The 17,508-nt window shown below is 59.3% G+C and overlaps 1 protein-coding gene across 4 annotated transcripts in view; it reads left to right on the top strand.

The window, feature by feature from the left end:
- THRA (thyroid hormone receptor, alpha) overlaps positions 724 to 17,508 on the top strand; it is a 26,179-nt gene continuing 9,394 nt past the window's right edge. Inside the window, exons 1-4 of one of the 4 annotated variants that reach the window (XM_021066243.1) lie at positions 724 to 923; positions 12,084 to 12,436; positions 14,812 to 14,879; positions 15,429 to 15,529. In XM_021066243.1, coding sequence (XP_020921902.1) covers positions 12,384 to 12,436; positions 14,812 to 14,879; positions 15,429 to 15,529 — 222 coding nt within the window. In that variant the 5' untranslated portion in view covers positions 724 to 923; positions 12,084 to 12,383. Of the gene's footprint in view, positions 924 to 6,375; positions 6,492 to 10,822; positions 10,939 to 12,083; positions 12,437 to 14,811; positions 14,880 to 15,428; positions 15,530 to 17,508 lie in introns of those variants that run through there. The other 3 variants (XM_021066245.1, XM_021066244.1, NM_214190.1) reach the window with 3 other exon arrangements.

Raw genomic sequence — 17,508 nt, 5'->3', positions numbered from 1 at the left:
GATTGTTGAGGAAATGACTGGTGTCAGTGAATAGAAAAAGCCTATATTGGGGTGACATTTTTGAAAGAGAAGGCAGCGGATCAGGTAATGATGTTAGAAATGAGAGCGCAAGGGGGGGTAGTGGAGAAGCAAACCTCCAAAAGGATTAAAAAAAAAATAGGATGATGCACGTTAAAAGGACCTTAAGGTTTAAGGTTGCACCGTCCTCAAACTTTCAGGTTGAGGAAGCTTTGCCACCTCAGAGAGGTGGTGATTTGTTCAAGGTCACACAGTGAGTTACTGGCAGACAAGGGACCCAGACTCAGAAACTAACTCTAAACCTCCTGGGGTTTGGTATTCAGACTGTCTCCTCGCCTTCTAAGGTGCAGGCGGCTCGAGGATACCCCCTTCTCCATCCCCGTGGTGCAACCCCCCCCACCCCAAACCTCCAGTTCTTCCAGCAAGCAAAGGCTATTTTTTAAATGACATCTCTTCCAAAATATGTCACCAAGCGCCACTCCTGCCGGAGTCGCCTGGAGTGGGGCGGGCGAGTTGCAGGCGGGGCGGGGGCAGAGGCAGCCGAGGGGTGGCCGGGCGGCTGGCCCGGGTCCCGGGGCGCGGCGGGGGCGGGGGGCGGTGGCCGGCGGCGGCCGGCGGCGGCGAGGCGGCCTGCAGGGAGCAGCCGCGAGCTGGCCGGGCGCGCCGAGCTCGAGCCCCAGCCAGAGCGGGGCGGGGGAGGGAGGAGCCAAGAGCGGCCGCCGCCTCTGCCGGAGGAGCCGCGGGGCCGCCACACTCGCCCCCCGCCCCCCCGCGCTCACTCGCACTCACACCCGGGCGCAGGAGGCGGGCGGCCCGGGCCCCACCGGCCCCCCATGGACGCCCCCGGCACGGGGCGCTGAGACCCCCGCGTCGCTGCCCAGCCCGGTCCAGCGCGCCACGCCGAGGTAAGGGGGAGGGAGCGAGGGGGCATTAATATGCAAATGCCTCGCGATTGATTATGCAAAGCCGCGGGGCTCTCTGGCCAGCTCCCAGGCGGGCCGGGGGCGCCCAGGGGGTACCGGCCGCCAGCCTCAGCCTTCCCGGGCGCCCCTGTGACCCTGTCACCGGCCGGGAGCTTGCAACTTACGCCCTGGGGAAGGGAGGTGTTGCTGGGAGGTCGGTGGGCCCCGGGGTACGCCGGCGGAGATGGCGTCCGGGCCTCCCCCTCGAGGGCCCGCCCGGCCTCTGTCCCGCCCGTCCGCTGCGCATTCCCGGGCCGGGCCCCGCTGCCGGCCGCCGGAGCTCCCCCGCCCGCCGCGCCGCGGTTTGTTTACGGTGCGCCGGAGGCCTGCCCCCCCAGCTCCCACCCCTAGCCTCCCAGGCCGAGGCCGAGTGGCCTTTGCAAAGCTGCCTCCAGCTGCGGAGGGCGGTGGGAGTGCCGTGGAGGGGGGTGGGCTTGCAGGGGCCCGGGGAGAAGGAAGTCCCCCCCCCCACTTCACCCGCCTCCCCTATTGAACATGGCTCTCTGGTTGCAACACTCCTAATTGCAAAAACGCGGCTGGGGGTGGGTGTGGGTGTAGCGGGGGGGGGGGTGTTGGGGGGCGCTGTATCTGAGGGTCCCTCGACGATTAGGAGAGTTGCAAGCTAGGGTGGTTGGGGAAGAGTGGGAGCAGTGGACCTGTGTTGTGTGTGCCACCCCTTGTTTCCCTCCCCTTGCAACGTGTCTCTGGTGCCCCTTCTCTGCCTGGGGCCCTGGCTTGTCCGGGTGTGAAAGAAGAGCCTGGGAAGGGTGGGGGATTATTAGGGCAATGGAGAGGGCCACATGTTTCCAGGAGGTTGCAGAAGGAAAGCCAGTGGGATGGCAGCCCACCCCTCAGTGCTGGCTCTGGCCCCAGGAGGGGGAAGGGATGAAGGGGGCTGTTGTCCAAGATGAGGGGGGAAGCACATGTGGCATGCAGCCACAGAGATATGTTCACACGGGACCGCCACATGTACACCCAGGGACACCTAGGCAGACTCAAGGACAGGAGCTGCTGGACACACCCACATGGGGACAAGGCAAGAGGCAGGTTGCCGCTGCACAGGGGAGCTCCGAGGGGTGGGACACACCCACAGGAGACCGAGAGCAGGGAGACCGACCCATGCACATACCCACGCACGGGGTCACACGGAGATGCTGTCACACAAGGGGGCAAGGAGGCGTCGTCGTCGTCACCCACACAGAAAAAGTCACTATTGCACGCATGCATGAACACAGAGCAATTGCACACAGCCTCACATTACAAAAGACCCTGTCACTCACAGGCACACACGTGCTCGCATGAGCCCAGTCACACAGGCATCATCGCCTTGCCGTGACAGTCGCTGTCACTCAGTCAAACGCAAACGCAGTTACACATCAACACACGTACACACAACTCAGCAACAAGTCTTTGCCTGGACTCTTCCTGGGGAATCTCTGAGGTTCTGTATACAGCAGAACCCCTGCTCCCAGGAAAATTAAATTTGCCTGGGTGAAAAGACTCTTCCATAATGGTGTAAGGCATGCGTTCACGATAACGTTCTCCCTGTCTCTCATTTGTCATCCCACTCTAAGCTATGATGAGCTCCTTGAGACCTGGGAGAAGCTCTGGAAGAGCTCTGGAACCCACCCAGAGCCGAGCACAGGAAGTGCTCTGTAAACACTTGTTAATTGATTGACTGTGGGAACTGCAGACACAGGTGCATTCATTTGCGCACAGTCCCAAGGACTCAGGTGCAGCAGGATTCACAGGACTCAGGTCCACACAGTCCCAGATCTGCAGCCCCAGATGCACCCACTGCAACTGTGCAGTCAGGCACACCCCTGGATGCATGCATAGGCGTAGACTTTTCCCCTCAAGCTTCCTCCTGTCTTCTTTTTTTTTCCAAGGCTCTTTTTTCTTGTGAGGGACTGAGAAATTTGAGCAGAGAGTGTAGGGGGTAGGGGGGTTCTAGAGGGCCGAGTCCTGGGCCTGCAGCAGTGTCCGGCGACTTGGCAGCTGGGATGATCCTGACTGCCGAGGGGAGGGGGGTCTTGGGGAGACCTGATTCCTGGGAAGCAGTCCCTGTCCCCACCCCAGGAGCACAGAGGGCACCTAGCAGCCACCTGTCATTGTCTGAGCCCTCCCTGGGGATGCTCACTTGCCTCTAGCTGAGTTCCCGCCTCTCACCGTTGAGTCTGGCCCCCTTTCCCACCGCTGCCCTCCTGTCTAAACTTGGAAGCCTCCCTTAGGAGGCTGTATGCTGGTGAGTGTCTGGGTGACTGATGTGTATTTTTGACCTGGAATTTCTCTCCAACGCCGACTCTCTGTGGCCCTGTCGCACCGTATCTCTCCTCCCTCTCCTTGTTTCAGTCGGAAACTCTCTCACCCGGGTCCCTACCCCCGCCGCCGCCGCCAAGGAGCCCCTTTCTGGTCTCCGTTTCTGCCCCAGCCTCCTCTCTCCGAGCTGGGAACTGGCAGTGATGTTCTTCATTCTTCTCCAGTTGTTAATACTCAGGCCCCGCCCCTCGGCCGCCGCCTGTCCTGCCTCTGGGGTCAGCGAGAGGTTGGGGTGGGGGGCCGGAGGGGGGGGGCTCGGCTGGCTGCTCAGGACATCCTGCGCTTCCTCAGTGCTGCAGCCACAGCTGCAGCGGCCAGCAAGTTTGGGGGGGCAGGCGGGAATTGGGGGGAGGGAAGGGGGTCAGCCCCTGCCCATGCTGACCTCTCAGGCGGGCAGGCTCAGCCAGGGGGACCCCAGCTGGCTGGAAGGCCTGGGTGTGCAGGCTGAGTTAGCTAGCTCCCCGACAGGCCCAGCGAGGAGGCTCCCGCTATAGTGTGACCCGCTGGAAAAGAATGGCCCCCTTGGGCAGTGGCGGGAGTTGGCAGGACCCGGCTGAGCCAGTCCGTGGCAGGACTCACAATGGCCTTTCTCCACACCCCTGGCAGCTGAGACCCACCTCAGAGATGCCCAACAGCTGTGTCCGCTTTGCCCAGCCTCAGAGCCTGGTTCTGAGGGTACAGCTGCCCAGACTTTGTGTGGGGCTGAGCGAGGGCCTCTCCCATGAGTGCTGACTCCAGGCTGGAGTGGCGGAAGGGGTGGCTCTTCCAGGGAGGGGATTCGAGTAGGGGGCGCCGACCATTTCTGGCCATGCAGCCCTCTCACTGTGGCCTCAGTGATGGATGAGGCAGTGGCACTGGCAGGGATTCTGCCACAGAGAATCCACGGCTGCTACAGAAAGGGAAACTGAGGCCAGGTCACAGGGCACACGGAGCTGGATGAAAGCACAAGGTATTTATTGTTCCTTTAGCAGGCGATGTTGCCGTAATGGTTAAAAGCAGGGATTTTTTTTTTTTTTTTTTTTTTTTGGAGCTAGACTGCCTAGGTTTGAATCCCAGCTCTGCCCCTTGCAGGTTGTACAATCCTGGGCAAGTGATTTAACCTCTCCCTTGCCTTACCTCTGAACTGAAGATGGAAATACCTACCTCATTCAGCTTTTGGAGGATACAAGGAGTCAGAGCACGTCACATGCTTTCAGAAGTGCCCGGTGCATACCAAGCATTGTATGTGTTAGCTGTCGCCATGAGGAAGTCTGTGGGTCTGGGGCCTCCCGGATGTCTGGGAGAAGCTTGGTGAAGAATTAGATCGCCAAGACATCACAGGAGTGGGATGGGCTGAGGGGTGGGTAGCAGGATCGTTCCTGATCTCTAGCCTCGCCACCCTCGAAGTCACCTCTCTCTCCCCCATGGGTTTTGCAGCCTGGAACCCCTCTGCCTCGCCCTCCTCTGACCCGCCCCGTTTTTGCTACTTCTCAAAAGGAGCCCTTGGCATCTCAGCCTGGGACACACCTCCCTAGTGAGGGGCAAAGGCATGAATGTTTGGGCATCACAGCATCTCTGTTGGGACAAGTCTGAGCACTGGGAGTCGGGGAAAGTGGGCTCCTCTCCACGACCCCTCTCCCTTCGTAAGTGTAGAGTGTGGCCCCTTCCTCTCCCCTGGGACCCAGCATCTCAGCTACCTACCACTGATCCCTCAACGAAAACCCACTTCTCCTCACAGAGGAGGCATTAGTGTGGAGGTGGTGGTGCTGAATTAAGACAGTGCTGGGTGTGGCACCCGAGATCCAGGGTCTGGCCTGGGTTGCTTCTTTCCCTTCCTGAGCCTGGTGTTAAGACTCCTCTCCACCCCCACCCAAATCCCTTTATATACAGCTCCCTACCCCAGGACAATGAGGGCATGCCTCTGATGGGTCGCTGGGTGGGTCACTGGGGAGCCTCTGGAGGGGGGAGTCTAATCTCAACTAGTTTTCATGGCTGCAGAGGTGCCTGGGGGGCTTTTGTGCCTCTTGGGAAGGGAGGCAAGCTCGACCACAGTGGAAAGAGCACTGGCTGGGAGGTGGGAGGGTGGGTTTTGGCCCTTCTCTGGTTGCTGACTTTGGGCCTGGGTTTTTATAATCTGGAGAGGTTGGTGCCCACTTCAGGCAGAGTGAGCATTGATAACATAATTGGGAGGACGCCTGTGGTCACTCTGTGTTGCATCTTGGCACAGTGAGCAACGCCCATGGATGCCCCTTTCTTCCCAGGGCCTGGAACAGTCCGGGGTGGGGATACACATGCCCCTTGGAACCAGAGACCATATTCAGTCTTTCACAGAGACATCTGGGGCTGGCGTGTGCTGGGGAGCATGTGGTTTTCAGGCCTATGGTGTTGCTTGGCCTCCTCCCTGGGGCACCAAGAGAGGGGTCAGAAGTTCTCTGGGTAGGAGTTTCCCCTGTGGCTCAGCGGAAACGAATCCGACTAGGAACCATGAGATTGCGGGTTCGATCCCTGGCCTCACTCAGTGGGTTAAGGATCCGCCGTCGCTGTGAGCTGTGGTATAGGTTGCAGATGCTGCTCGGATCCCACATTGGCTGTGGCATAGGCCAGCAGCTACAGCTCTGATTTGACCCCTAGCCTGGGACCCTCCATATGACGTGGGTGTGACCCTAAAAAGACAGAAAAAAGAAGACCTTCTCTGGGTAAAGGGTAGCAAGATGGAACATATTGGCACTCAGAAAATGCTATCCTTGGAGTTCCCTGGTGGCTCAGCAGGTTAAGGATCTGCTGTTGTCACGGCAGCAGCTCCGGTCGCTGCTGTAGCACTGGGTCTGATCCTTGGCCTAGGAACTTCCACATGTCGAGGGTGTAGCCAAAAAAAAAAAGAAAGAAAGAAAAGAAAAGGAGAAAGAAAGCAAAGAAAATGCTACCCTTGCTCCTCTCCTTTGGAAGTGGGCACGCAATCTGGGCACCAGGGACTGGGGTTAAAGGTTCGGGCCAAAGGCACAGCCACACCCCCAGCAGTGGCAAAGAGCAGCCTGATTGGACCCAGCCCCCAGCCCTCTTCCTCCTCTCTTCCTCTCGTAAGGAAGAGATGAGCTCCTGGCTCCCAGAGCCTTAGCTGCCTGTTTCATTTTCTCTTTTATCCAGGCGTGTGGGCGAGGGAAGGGGAACGGGGACTGAGGCTTTGGTGGCTATTGGCGTTTTTTGTACACATCAGTGAGTGGGTGTGTTGTGTGCGCATCCATGTGTGCGTGTTTTGTGCATGTGTGGGCTGGGGAAGGCTCTGAATATCTGCTGGAATGGGGTACCCGGAGCCCGCGGCTCTGCGCATGCGGGGTGAGTGTGTGTGTCTGCACGTGTCCGTGTGTGTGCGGGAGACTGAGCTGCATTTACTTGCTCGCTCACACGCTCTCTCTCCCTCTCCCCCCTTCCCTCCCTCCCTCCCTCTCCCTCTCCTCTCTCTCTCTCTCTCACACACACACACACACACACACACACACACACAATTTTCACTCTCTCTCTCCCCCCTCCTCCTCCCTCTCTCCCCATTCCCTCCCTCCCTTTCCCGGCTCTTCTCTCCCCGCTTCTCTATCACCCGCTCCGGCTCCCCCCTCCCCGTCTCTGCCAGTTCTGCCTGGGTGGGGGCTATCTCCCGCCTCTCTGGGTGCCTGGGAGAACATCTCTGCTTTTCTCTTCCCCTCCACCATTCCCTTCCCTTCGGGGCGGTGCTCCCCAGGGCTGGCAGACAACTTGTCTCTGCAGCTTCTTCCTTGGAAGAGGGGAGTGGGGAAGGGAGGACCCCGAGCCCTGTGCCCACGATGCCATCTGCAGTGAGAGCCTTGGCCCCGTGACATTCATGCCTCCAGCCTTCAGCTGCCCCAGCTCCCAGCTCCGATTACCCGCTGGCTGCTGGGGGGGGAAGGGGGGGAGCCTGTGCCATGTCCAGCGGGTGGGGGGGGTGCTCCAAGCTCTGCCTTCTTGGCTATTTGGACCCCCCTCCTCATTCCCGCGGGGAACTGGGGCCGGGGACACGAAGTTCTGAGGGTTGGCAGGGAAGGGGTTGAGCTCTTGAGCATGGATGGGGACACAGCCATCGTCACTAGGCATGGGGCATGGAGGTGAGCCCTAGACTTGGGCACCCACCTTGACGCCTGACTGGAGCTGGCCTGGGGTGGGAAGAGGGACAGGAGAGCAGCAGGTGGGTGAGGTGGCGGGGGGGGGGGGGGGGCTGCTGGGAAGCACAATCTTTGATGTTCATACTGGGCATCTGGCCCAAGTCAAGGCTGCTGTTTATGTCTTTCTGCTTCTGACCTGCAGGGGTGAGTTTCCTGTTATATTCTTTTGGGGGGAGAGGATCCTTTTGTTTAAGTAACCAGTCTTTCCCCTTATATTCTGTCCTCCACCCCCATCTCCCATTCTCTAGCCTCCAAGACCCCACAATGGCCAGGAGATCAGACTTCAGGGTCACTGCCCTTAAGCTCCAGAATCCCATCTCCTGGGGGCCCAGCGAGAGCCCACCGAAGAGTGCTGCTTCCCACCCCTACGCTCCCTCCCGCCTGCCAAGCTGGTGCCTGCGTCTGTGTACTCCTCTGCCATCTCACACCTGCCAAGTAGAACCTTCCTTCCCTTCTTCACTCCTCCTCGCTCTCCTGGCACCAGGATAACAGCGAGTTGGGTGGGGCAGTCCCTGCTCAGCCCATACCTGAGAGTAGAACAACAGGGGATCTGGGAGAGGAGAAAGAGGCCCCAGCACTGGCAGACCTCAGCCCCTCGGTGTGGGGGCCTGCGTTGCTGCTGCTGCAGCCTCTACCCTCACCAGACTCTCAGGGGCTGTGGGTGCTTGTGGCTGCCCATGGGAGCCCACGTTGGCACAGGCGGCTGCGTCTGCACACAGATGCCTGTGTTTGCCTGTGCATGCCCGTGCGCGTGTGTTTGGGCTACAGGGGCCACCTGGGCCCCTTCACGTCACCCTTCTTGGCCCCCGTGGTGTGCACTCAGGGCATCGGGCATCAGTGCCAGATAATGGGGAGCAGGGGCGACATATCTTCCCCTACCCCAGCAGCAGGCCAAGGGGAAGGGGAGAGGGAGGTGTGAACCTCCCCACAGCACTATTAATAGCCCACATGCCAGGCCACCAAGAACCAGCTGTCACCGTGGAAACCATTTCTGCTCTCCCCTCCCCCCCAGCCTCCACGAGGTGGGACTTAGGCGGGGCATGAAGCAACCCCCACCCATCTTTCTTTGTTACCTTTCTCTCTTTGTCCCTCCTCCCCTTCCCTGTCCTCCTCTCTCCCTCACCCTTCTCTCCCTGCCCCATCCCCCTGCCGCCTCTCTTCCTCTCCCTCCACGCCATTGTCGTCCGTGGCTCTCCCCCCATCCCCCCGCCCATCTCTTTGTTCCTGCCCCTCCACATCTTTTCCTTCCTTCTTCCCCATCCTCCCTTTCACTCCTCTCCTCCTCCTCTTTCTCCCCTTTTCTCAGCCCCCCCCCTTATGTGTGTGTCTTTCCCCTCCTTGGTTGGCAAGGAGGAGGGCTGGGCTTTCCTTAGAGCTTTAAGGACAAAGTTCAGGGGCCCCGGAGAGGTGGGGCTGGAGCCGGGCGCTGTCACTCAGGAGAGTGGTGTGTGGAGAATTGGGGGCTAGATTCTGGGGGGGGGGATCAGGGGCAGAGAGTCCCCTCTGGGGGCGTCCCTGGGGTTGGCAGGACTGCGGAGTGGGCCAGTCCAGCAGCGGGGAACCTGGCACAGGGCCCGTGGATGCCGCAGTGGCCTCTTGTTTCTGTCCCCCCGTGGCAGAAGCACTTAAGCTTAATGAAATGCTTCCCCCTCCGTGGGCACCTTGCCCACACTGCCACCCGGCAGCTCTTATCTGACAAAGGAGTGGGTGGCTAGGCCAGCCGACAGGTGGGTCTTGCCGTGCGGCTGTCCAGCCCAGGCTTCGAACCCCAGAGCTCCACCCCCTCTGCCTCCTTGGGGGCTGCGCCTCTTCCTCGGCAGGGAGATGTGCCAGGCGGGAGCTTGGGGACTTGAATAAGACTCCAGGAGGAGGGGAAAGAGGCCACCGGCCCTTCGGGATGGGTATCCCTGCCCCGCCCCCTTTCGCTGCTAACCTTCTGCCCACAGCTAACCCCGGCTCCGGGCTGTGTGCCTCCCCATGTGCTGGGTCCTCTGCTCGCCCTGTCGCCTCAGAGGCCCAGGTATGTCCCCAGAGAGACAGCCAGGAGTCCCCAAGGAGTCCCCAAGGGTTCCAGCCTCTTGGTCGGTGCCAGGCGTGGATGCCTTAAGTGGCGAGGGCAGCACCTTGCCCTTCTGCCCACTACCCACTACCAGGGGCTCATCGGAGCCTGGGCGGCACTGAGAGACATCAGGCAACTTTCAGCCCAGCACAGAGGTGGGGCAGAGTGGGAGCCGCCCCCCCCACCCCCAGCAGGCACGTGCAAGCCCCTGGCAGCGCCCAGACACATTTGGAGTTAAGGCTGGGCCGGGGAGGGGGAAGGGAAAATAAACATGGTAGCTTAGGTTGGCACTGCCCCAGGTGTGCCCTGTAGCAACTGGCAGTGGCAGGAGGGAGGGGGGAGGGGGTCCTCCAGAGCTCTGGCCTGGAGCAGGAGCTGCCCAGGCCCTGCGGGGGGCCGCTGGTGTTCCCTGCCTGGCCCAGGCCCGCCAGCCACTGCTGACACCCATTCCCCACAGCCTGGCCCACTTCGCCTGCCCCCAGGGCCCGCTCCGCAGGGCTGCCCCTCTCAGCATGCCCACTCCTGTGCCTGCCTCCTCCCCTCCCCGGGGGCGCTGGGGCCTCAGGCTGGCGAGTGGATTTTTCCAGCTTCTGTAAACAAGTGGTGGCAGCATGCCAGGTGGGCAGGAGACAGGCGGGGGCAGCACCACAGCCAGGGTGTGCTAAGCACTGAGGCACAGCCTTGGGGCTGGGGGGAGACACCCAGACCCGAGGGGGAGAGAGAGAGAGACATTCAGATGCAGAAGGACCTGACCAAAGGCAGCCTCCCGGGGCAACAACGAAGAGCGAAGGGGAAACAGAGGCGACAGAAAATAGTCTTCTGTTGTCCAGCCCCACCCCCGCGACAGCCCCAGGGCCCCCCTACCCCTCACTGCTCTGGCCGAGAGCAGCCCGGCCCGGCCCCGGTGCCCAGGCCCTGGGCATCCCCACCCATTCTGTCTCCCCCACCTCCACCCCTCAGGGCTGGCTACGCCATTATAAATTTATAACAGGAATTTCTCCACAAGCCAAGAAAAACTTGACCTACTTTCTTGACGGCTCCCTGGGCTTAGGCTCCCCGCTCGCACACCCCCCCCCCACCAGTGTCTCCTGTCCGGCCCCCAGTGCCCGGTCCTGGTCGGTGCGAGGATCAAAGGCAGAATGGACCACGCTTCTGCACTCTTGCCGGGCTCCCCAGGCGGGGGGCTGGCCTGAGCGCAGAGGCCCTGTCCCGCTCCCGCTCCCGCCGGCCCTGCCCAATGGCCTGGCTTATCTCTCCTTTCCCCTCCCATCCTGGCTCCTTATCAGTTCCTGGGGGTGGGGCCTGGGGGCCCCCGGGGCAAGGTCTCTGGGGAAGCAGCCACAGGAGGGAGGTTGTGTGTGGGGAGCTGCGCCTCTTGGCCCCTCTCACGTGCCCACACCTGCCTGGGTGGGCAGTCACCGAGCCTCAGGTGTGTAGCCTAGGGTCAGAGGTGCAAACCTGGAGGGAATGGTCGGCCCAGGTGGGCGGTGCCCTGGACCCCAGCTGGCAGAACAAAGCTAGCATTGGCGGCAGGCTGTTTGCAAGCTGTGTGAACTTGAGTGAACGGGCAAGCTTTCCGAGGCTTCTTTTTCTCACCTGCGAAGTTCTGATGCCCACCTGGGTGGACATATACTCTCTATTCCCTTAATGCCTGTTGGTTTCCTCTCGCCCTCCCTGTCCATCCCAGTGGGTGGCAGCTCAGCTAAACCAACTGGGAAGTCTGGTCCTCAGACTGGGAAGTGTGACTTGGGACCTTGTATGGGAAGCTCCTTGGGGGGCCGGGGTTGGAGAGGCCTAAGTCGGCCAGCAGCAGGGGAGGTCGGCTGGCTGCTCTTTTCAGCATCCCTCTCCATTGAGGCCCTCAGGTGGGCGCTCACACTTCCTTCACCGGGACCCCCCCCATGCCTGGGCTGAATGAAAGCTGCTCATCTCTGGTCACTTCTTCTTCTTCTTTTTTTTTTTAAGGGCCACACTCTCAGCACATGGAGGTTCCCAGGCGAGGGGTCCAATCGGAGCTCCAGCTGCCGGCCTCCACCAGAGCCACGGCAACACGGGATCTGAGCCGCGTCTGCGACCTGCACCACAGCTCACGGCAACACCGGGTCCTTAACCCACTGAGTGAGGCCAGGGATCGAACCCGCCTCCTCATGGATCCCAGCCGGGATCGTTAACTGCTGAGCCACGGAGGGAACTCCATCTCTGGTCACTTCTTTCCCTGTGATACTAACGACACCTTGGCTGAGGGGTGGTAACAAGGGCTGATGTGTAATAGACGCGTATGAAGGGGCCAGGCCCTTGCTTGACTGTGAGGCTTGAGACGTGCTACGTGGATTACCTCATTCTTTCCCTCCATCCCTTTCCATGTCTGGGGACCGGGATGTGAATCTCCAGCCTTGCCTGCTGTCTGTCGAGCCGAAGGGCTTCCCGGTCCTCTCCCGATGCCTGCCCTCCCTCCATGCCTACCACCATCTCGTGATAAGCCCCAAGAGCCCAAAATGTTGGCGCCGAAGGAATCCTATTCACCTCCTCCCACCACGGCGCCGCCTTATCCCTGCCTCTCTCCTCTCTCTGCAGGGACCTCCGGACAGGACAAGATTCCGAAGCTACTCCCCCAGCCCAGGACCCCCCCCACAGACTCAGCTTGCCCCCCAGCCCTACCACCTGCCACTCCCTGGCCCCCTTCTCACCGCCCGCTCCCCCCTTGGGGTGCAGGGCATGGTGTGAAAGGCCAAGTGCTGAGGCGGGCACCATGGGTGCTGTGCCCTAGGGCCTGGGTGGCGGGGGGTGGGTGGCCTGTGGGTGTGCCGGGGGGGCCAGTGTGCCCACCCCAGTCTCTTGGCGTGCTGGAGGGCATCCTGGATGGAATTGAAGTGAATGGAACAGAAGCCAAGCAAGGTGGAGTGTGGGTCAGACCCAGAGGAGAACAGGTAATGGGTCCGGCAACTAGGTGTCGTGCAGCAGTCGCTGGGCTGGGCCAGAGAGCACTGAGCTTGGGCCTTTTAGCACCCCTGGGGGGATGGGCCTGAGGCCGGCAAGCCTGCTGCCTACCTTTGCCCAGGAGATGAGGTCATGTTCCCATGTGGCTGGGAATTAGGCACCTGGAGGGAGAGATGCCCGTTTTGAAAGGGGGAGGGCGTGCAGCACAGAGTAATTACAGGCAGCAGGCATGCGGCCCCTCCCTTGTCAGTGCTCGGAGTCTCCAATGCCCCCCAGCTTCCCCTCAGCCACCCTCACCTGAGCATGTGGAATCCAAACAGCCTGGCCATTTTCCTCCTCTCCCTCCCAGCCTCTTCACGTCTGACCACTAGTGTGAGGTCCAGAAGCCATGGTGCGTGTGACATGGCATTTCAGGGCACCATGCACCAGTAACTGTTGATCACAACTCACGCTTATATTTGGAACATATTGGGAGCCTCACAAGCTCTTCCTTGTTCATGGGCAAGGGCGGGCAATGCCATGGGGCTCCTCCCAGGAAGTGGAAGTGAATGCCAGCTCTGAAGATTTGCTCCCACGTGGAGGAAGCATCAGCCCTGCACACACAGCTGGGGATGGGTTCCCTATGATCCGCATTGCGCTTCGGGCGTCCAGAGGGTCTCTGCCTCTCCCATCAGTTCCAAGTGGCACAGAGCTCGGTCTCAGTTGGCGTGGTGCCTTGGGAGCTGGGTACAGCCTGTGCCTATGGCCAGGGAGAGGGTGGGGGAGGGGTGCTCTGGGGAGCAGTGTGGCCGTTGCCTAGGAGACCAGATCCTGAGCCAGGAGGCCGGAGGCCTGGCCAGGCAAAGCCCTGGGGCCCAAGATTGGGTCCCTGGAGGGGTGGAGGAAGTGGATGGGGCTGGCAGTTGGGTAGGGCAATGGGGGTATCCCCCCCTCCCCAAGCCTCACCCCAGGGGGGCTCTGAAAAAAGATTTGGCCTGTCATCGTGAAGCTGTCACTTGCAGCCCCTGTTCTTTCCCGCCCACACTTCCATGGGTCTGGGAGGGTCGGCTCCTAATTCAGAGAAAGGCGGGAATGCTTAGTTCCTGTCCCCCAGGACTGCAGCCCCTCCCCGTCAGCCTCCCCTCCCCCATGTCCCCGCGCCACCTTGTGGCTGTCTCTGGGACTGCACCCAGAGGCTTTGCGTCTAGCTAATTGCTAAAGACCCGCAGCTCAACTGGGCTGGGGGAGGTCCCCTACACCCACCCCCCTCCGGAGGCAGGAGGGGGAGATGTGATTCTCCAACCGGTGTAGAAACCAGACCGGGTAATCCCCAGGGGATGTAGAGCACAGAGCTCCCTGTGACTGTGACCCTGGCCAAGGTCACTGTGTCAGTGTGCTGGGAGCTGCATCAGGCTGGGGAGTCGGGGGTAGGGCCCTGCAACATGCCACACACAGGGTGGGGGCGGGAGGTTATACAATCCGTGTGTGCATGTAGAAGGCTTATGTAACCTGTGTGTGCCAAGGTTATGTAACACGTATGTGGGGAGGCTGGCGACATATGTGTGCAGGGGCTGGGGGGTTGCTAACTCCTTATTTGGCGAGGCTTGGGGTCCTTGTCGCGGCTCTGACTCTAGCACACAGTGTCACCAGGCACCAGTGGGGCCTGGGTTTACTGCTCTGTTAAATGGAGGCCGTGGACAGAGTGGCCGTGGAAGTCCCCTCCTTTTCCCATATTATACTTGGTTTAGGTTCTAGTGGGCCACTGTGGCTGTGACCTGAAAATCAAGCGACATGTTCACTGGCGGGGGGAGGGGCATGGTATTATTAGGTGCCTGTCCGGAGGGTTGTGTAACACGTGGGCATACCCTAGAGGTCATATAACACATTTGAGAAAGCCCTGAAAGTCGCATAGATAGAGATGGTAGAGCCTGCTGCTTATTTAACTGTGCTTGGGTTTAAACGGCAGGCGGCGTAGCTCTTCATATGCGCTAGTCTTACGGTGCAGATGTACGTGTGTATTCGAAAGCTTGCATCGCTTTAAGCCCGTCCTGAAGATTCTTTCTGCTTGTGTGTCATGTACTGAAAGCTTAAATAGGTGGCTATCTTAGAGACGATGGGCGCCGAAGGTCCTGTAGCGCGTGCTCATGTGTGTATATAGGTGGGGGCCCTAGATCATGCTTGTGCCCCAGCCGAGCCCCTTATCTCTCACCCAAAGCTTCTAGATAGCCAGACCTTTTCCAGTTTTGTCAGCTGACCTGGGGGTGGGAGGTAGAACGAGGACCCGAGCTGGAGGGAGTCGGGCCTGGGGGAAGACCTCAGCCTGTTGAATGAGAAGGGGGCTGCCCAAGGACTGCTCTCTGATTCTGCCCACTTTGCCCCCATCCAGTGCCAGGTCACCAGATGGAAAGCGAAAAAGAAAGAACGGCCAATGTTCCCTGAAAACCAGCATGTCAGGTGAGCCTGGCTGCGTGTGCTCTTCCTCCCCACCCTGAACCCCAGCAAACCAGGCCAGGGCTCTTCCGGGGCCTGGGCGTGCACCCGCAATTCCTGTGTCCCGTGGGAAGAGCCTCTGAGAGAGCTTGGGAAGGATGTGTCTGGGATGAGAGGGGAGATGCGAGGCGCGCCTCGCCCTTTGAGGATGGGTTTGGTCAGGAAGGGCCTCTTCCCTTCTCACGTAACCCTCTTGCCTGAGGTCCCTGAGGCCAGCTGCTGCTGGCGGGGGCTGCTCCTTCTCCCATATCCCCTGCCCCTTGGATGCAGCAAGAGAAAAGCCCTAACTGGGCAGTCGGAAGAACTGGGATTCTGGTTATCTTTAGGGAAGGGGCTGGACGAGATGACCTCTCGTGTGTCTCCAGGATTCTACCTGGAGGCCAAGAACCCTTCAGGGAAGCTGGGCCAGGGGATGGGCCAGGAAGGAAAAGCTGGGGGATGGAGAAAGCGTAGGAGCCTCTTTGCTGGGGCCCAAGCCATGCCTGCCTGCCTGCCTCCCTTCCTCCCTCCCAGGGTATATCCCTAGTTACCTGGACAAAGACGAGCAGTGTGTCGTGTGTGGGGACAAGGCAACCGGTTATCACTACCGCTGCATCACTTGTGAGGGCTGCAAGGTATGGACCAGCCAGCTCCTGCCCCTCTCCCACCACCTGAGCCCCCCCCCCATCTCGTTCCCTTTCAGTCCCTCAGCACCTGGCACCAGAGACAGCTCTATAAACATGTAACCTAAAGCCTACCTGTTAGAGCATCATTCCTCTTCTCTTATTCATTCATTCATTCCTTCATTCATCCATTGACCATCCCTGCTCTGTTACTCATGGGTAAGATGCCTAATCTCTTTGCGCCTCAGTTTCTTCATCTGTGAAGTGGGGTTCATCATACTACCTACCTCACAGAGCTGTTGGGAGAATTAAATGAGATCGCGCACGTAGAGTATTTAAAACAGTGCCAAGCACATAGGAGGCACTCAATCAATGTCAGCTTTCATTCATCCACCCCATGTGTGAGTGTGAGAAGAGTCGTATATGCCCTGCCCTCAGACTGCTCACAGCCTGCCAGAGAGAGACAGACATCCGTTGAAAGCCACATCAGTCTTTTACAAAATGTAGTTCCTGGACCACCTGCGGTACCTGTTCATTGTAGATCCCCAGGCCTCATGCCAGCCCCATTCAGTCAGAATCTTTTGTGGTGGAGCCCAGGAATCTGCCTTGGAACAGGCTCCCAGTTGCTTCTGCTGATCCTGAAAGGGTGAAGACCAGTGCTGAGGCTGGGGGGTGGGGGGCGTGATGGAGCCCAGAAGAGAGGATGGCAGAGTCTCCCTGGGCAGAGAGGTCAAGGGCATAGACCTTGGGTGGACAAGGTCACAGACTATGGAGCTCTCTTTGGACATTTCAACCCGCGTGGTTTTTCTAGGAGCCTTACCTCCTGAAAATGTGAGACCTTTCAAGAAGCAAAAAGATTTCAGACTATGGAGTTCCTGTCGTGGCTCAGTGGCTAACGAATCCGACTAGGAACCATGAGGCTGCGGGTTCGCTCCCTGGCCTCGCTCAGTGGGTTGGGGATCCGGCGTTGCCTTGAGCTGTGGTGTAGGCTGTAGATGCAGCTCGGATCCCGTGTTGCTGTGGCTCTGGCGAAGGCCGGTGGCTACAGTTCCAATTAGACCCCTAGCTGGGGAACCTCCATATGCCACGGGTGCAGCCCTAGAAAAAGACAGAAAGACCCAAAAAAAAAAAAAAAAAATTCAGACTATGTTAAGGCTTCAGGTTCCTCTCTTTCCAGGTGTCAGTCAAAGCAAGCCCACCAGGGGCATAGCATCCCTTAGCGGTGTTCCTGGAAGCAGTGCCGACTGTGTCACATAGAACAAGGAGCCTCCCCCTCAAGGATGTAGGGCAGAGTTGCCTGGGCCTCCCTCTTAGATGTTCTAGGTCTAGAGTGAGGCCCAGGGATCTGTATTTTTGGTGGGTACCCTTGGTGACTTTCATTGCACCCCAATCCCAAGAGCCCAGACCTCATGTCTCATGCTGGCTCATTCTGGTCCCATTCTGGCTCTGCTGCCCATTTAGCCATATGACTTTGGGCAAATTGCTTAATCTCTCTAAGCTTCAGTTTCTTAGTTGGAAAATGGTGATAATAACAGCTCCTCCCTCATGGAGCTGAGCATTACATATGATACCTGCAAGAAAAGGCTTGTAGGTACCTGGCCTGTAGTAAGTATTCAGCAGATGTCAGCCGTCTTGATTCTTGAGGTTTTTCCTTTAAAGCAAAGACTAAACCCTATATGTAAAATTGAAAATGTTTGAATGCTGGTAGAGTTCACACCCCATGTCTTTTCCTGACTTTTTAACATACCCCCCCCCTCCACACACACACACTTTTCGTGAATTCAGCCTGCCTGGGCAACAGGCAGCACATGTAAGAATGTTTTGGGGACCAGCGTTGTTTTTAGAGTCGTTTAGCAGGACGCAAAATCAGGTATTAAGTGGACATCCACAGCTGCTCTTCCTTCAGGCCTCGTAGCACCTGCCACCATCCCAGGCTCAAATCTCCTCATTGTGGTCACCATCCATACCTCTGCCACCACCACGACCCATGC

This window comes from Sus scrofa, chromosome 12 (assembly GCF_000003025.6).
Source record: "Sus scrofa isolate TJ Tabasco breed Duroc chromosome 12, Sscrofa11.1, whole genome shotgun sequence".
Lineage (NCBI taxonomy): Eukaryota > Metazoa > Chordata > Mammalia > Artiodactyla > Suidae > Sus > Sus scrofa.
This window is presented reverse-complemented; position numbering and strand designations above follow the sequence as displayed.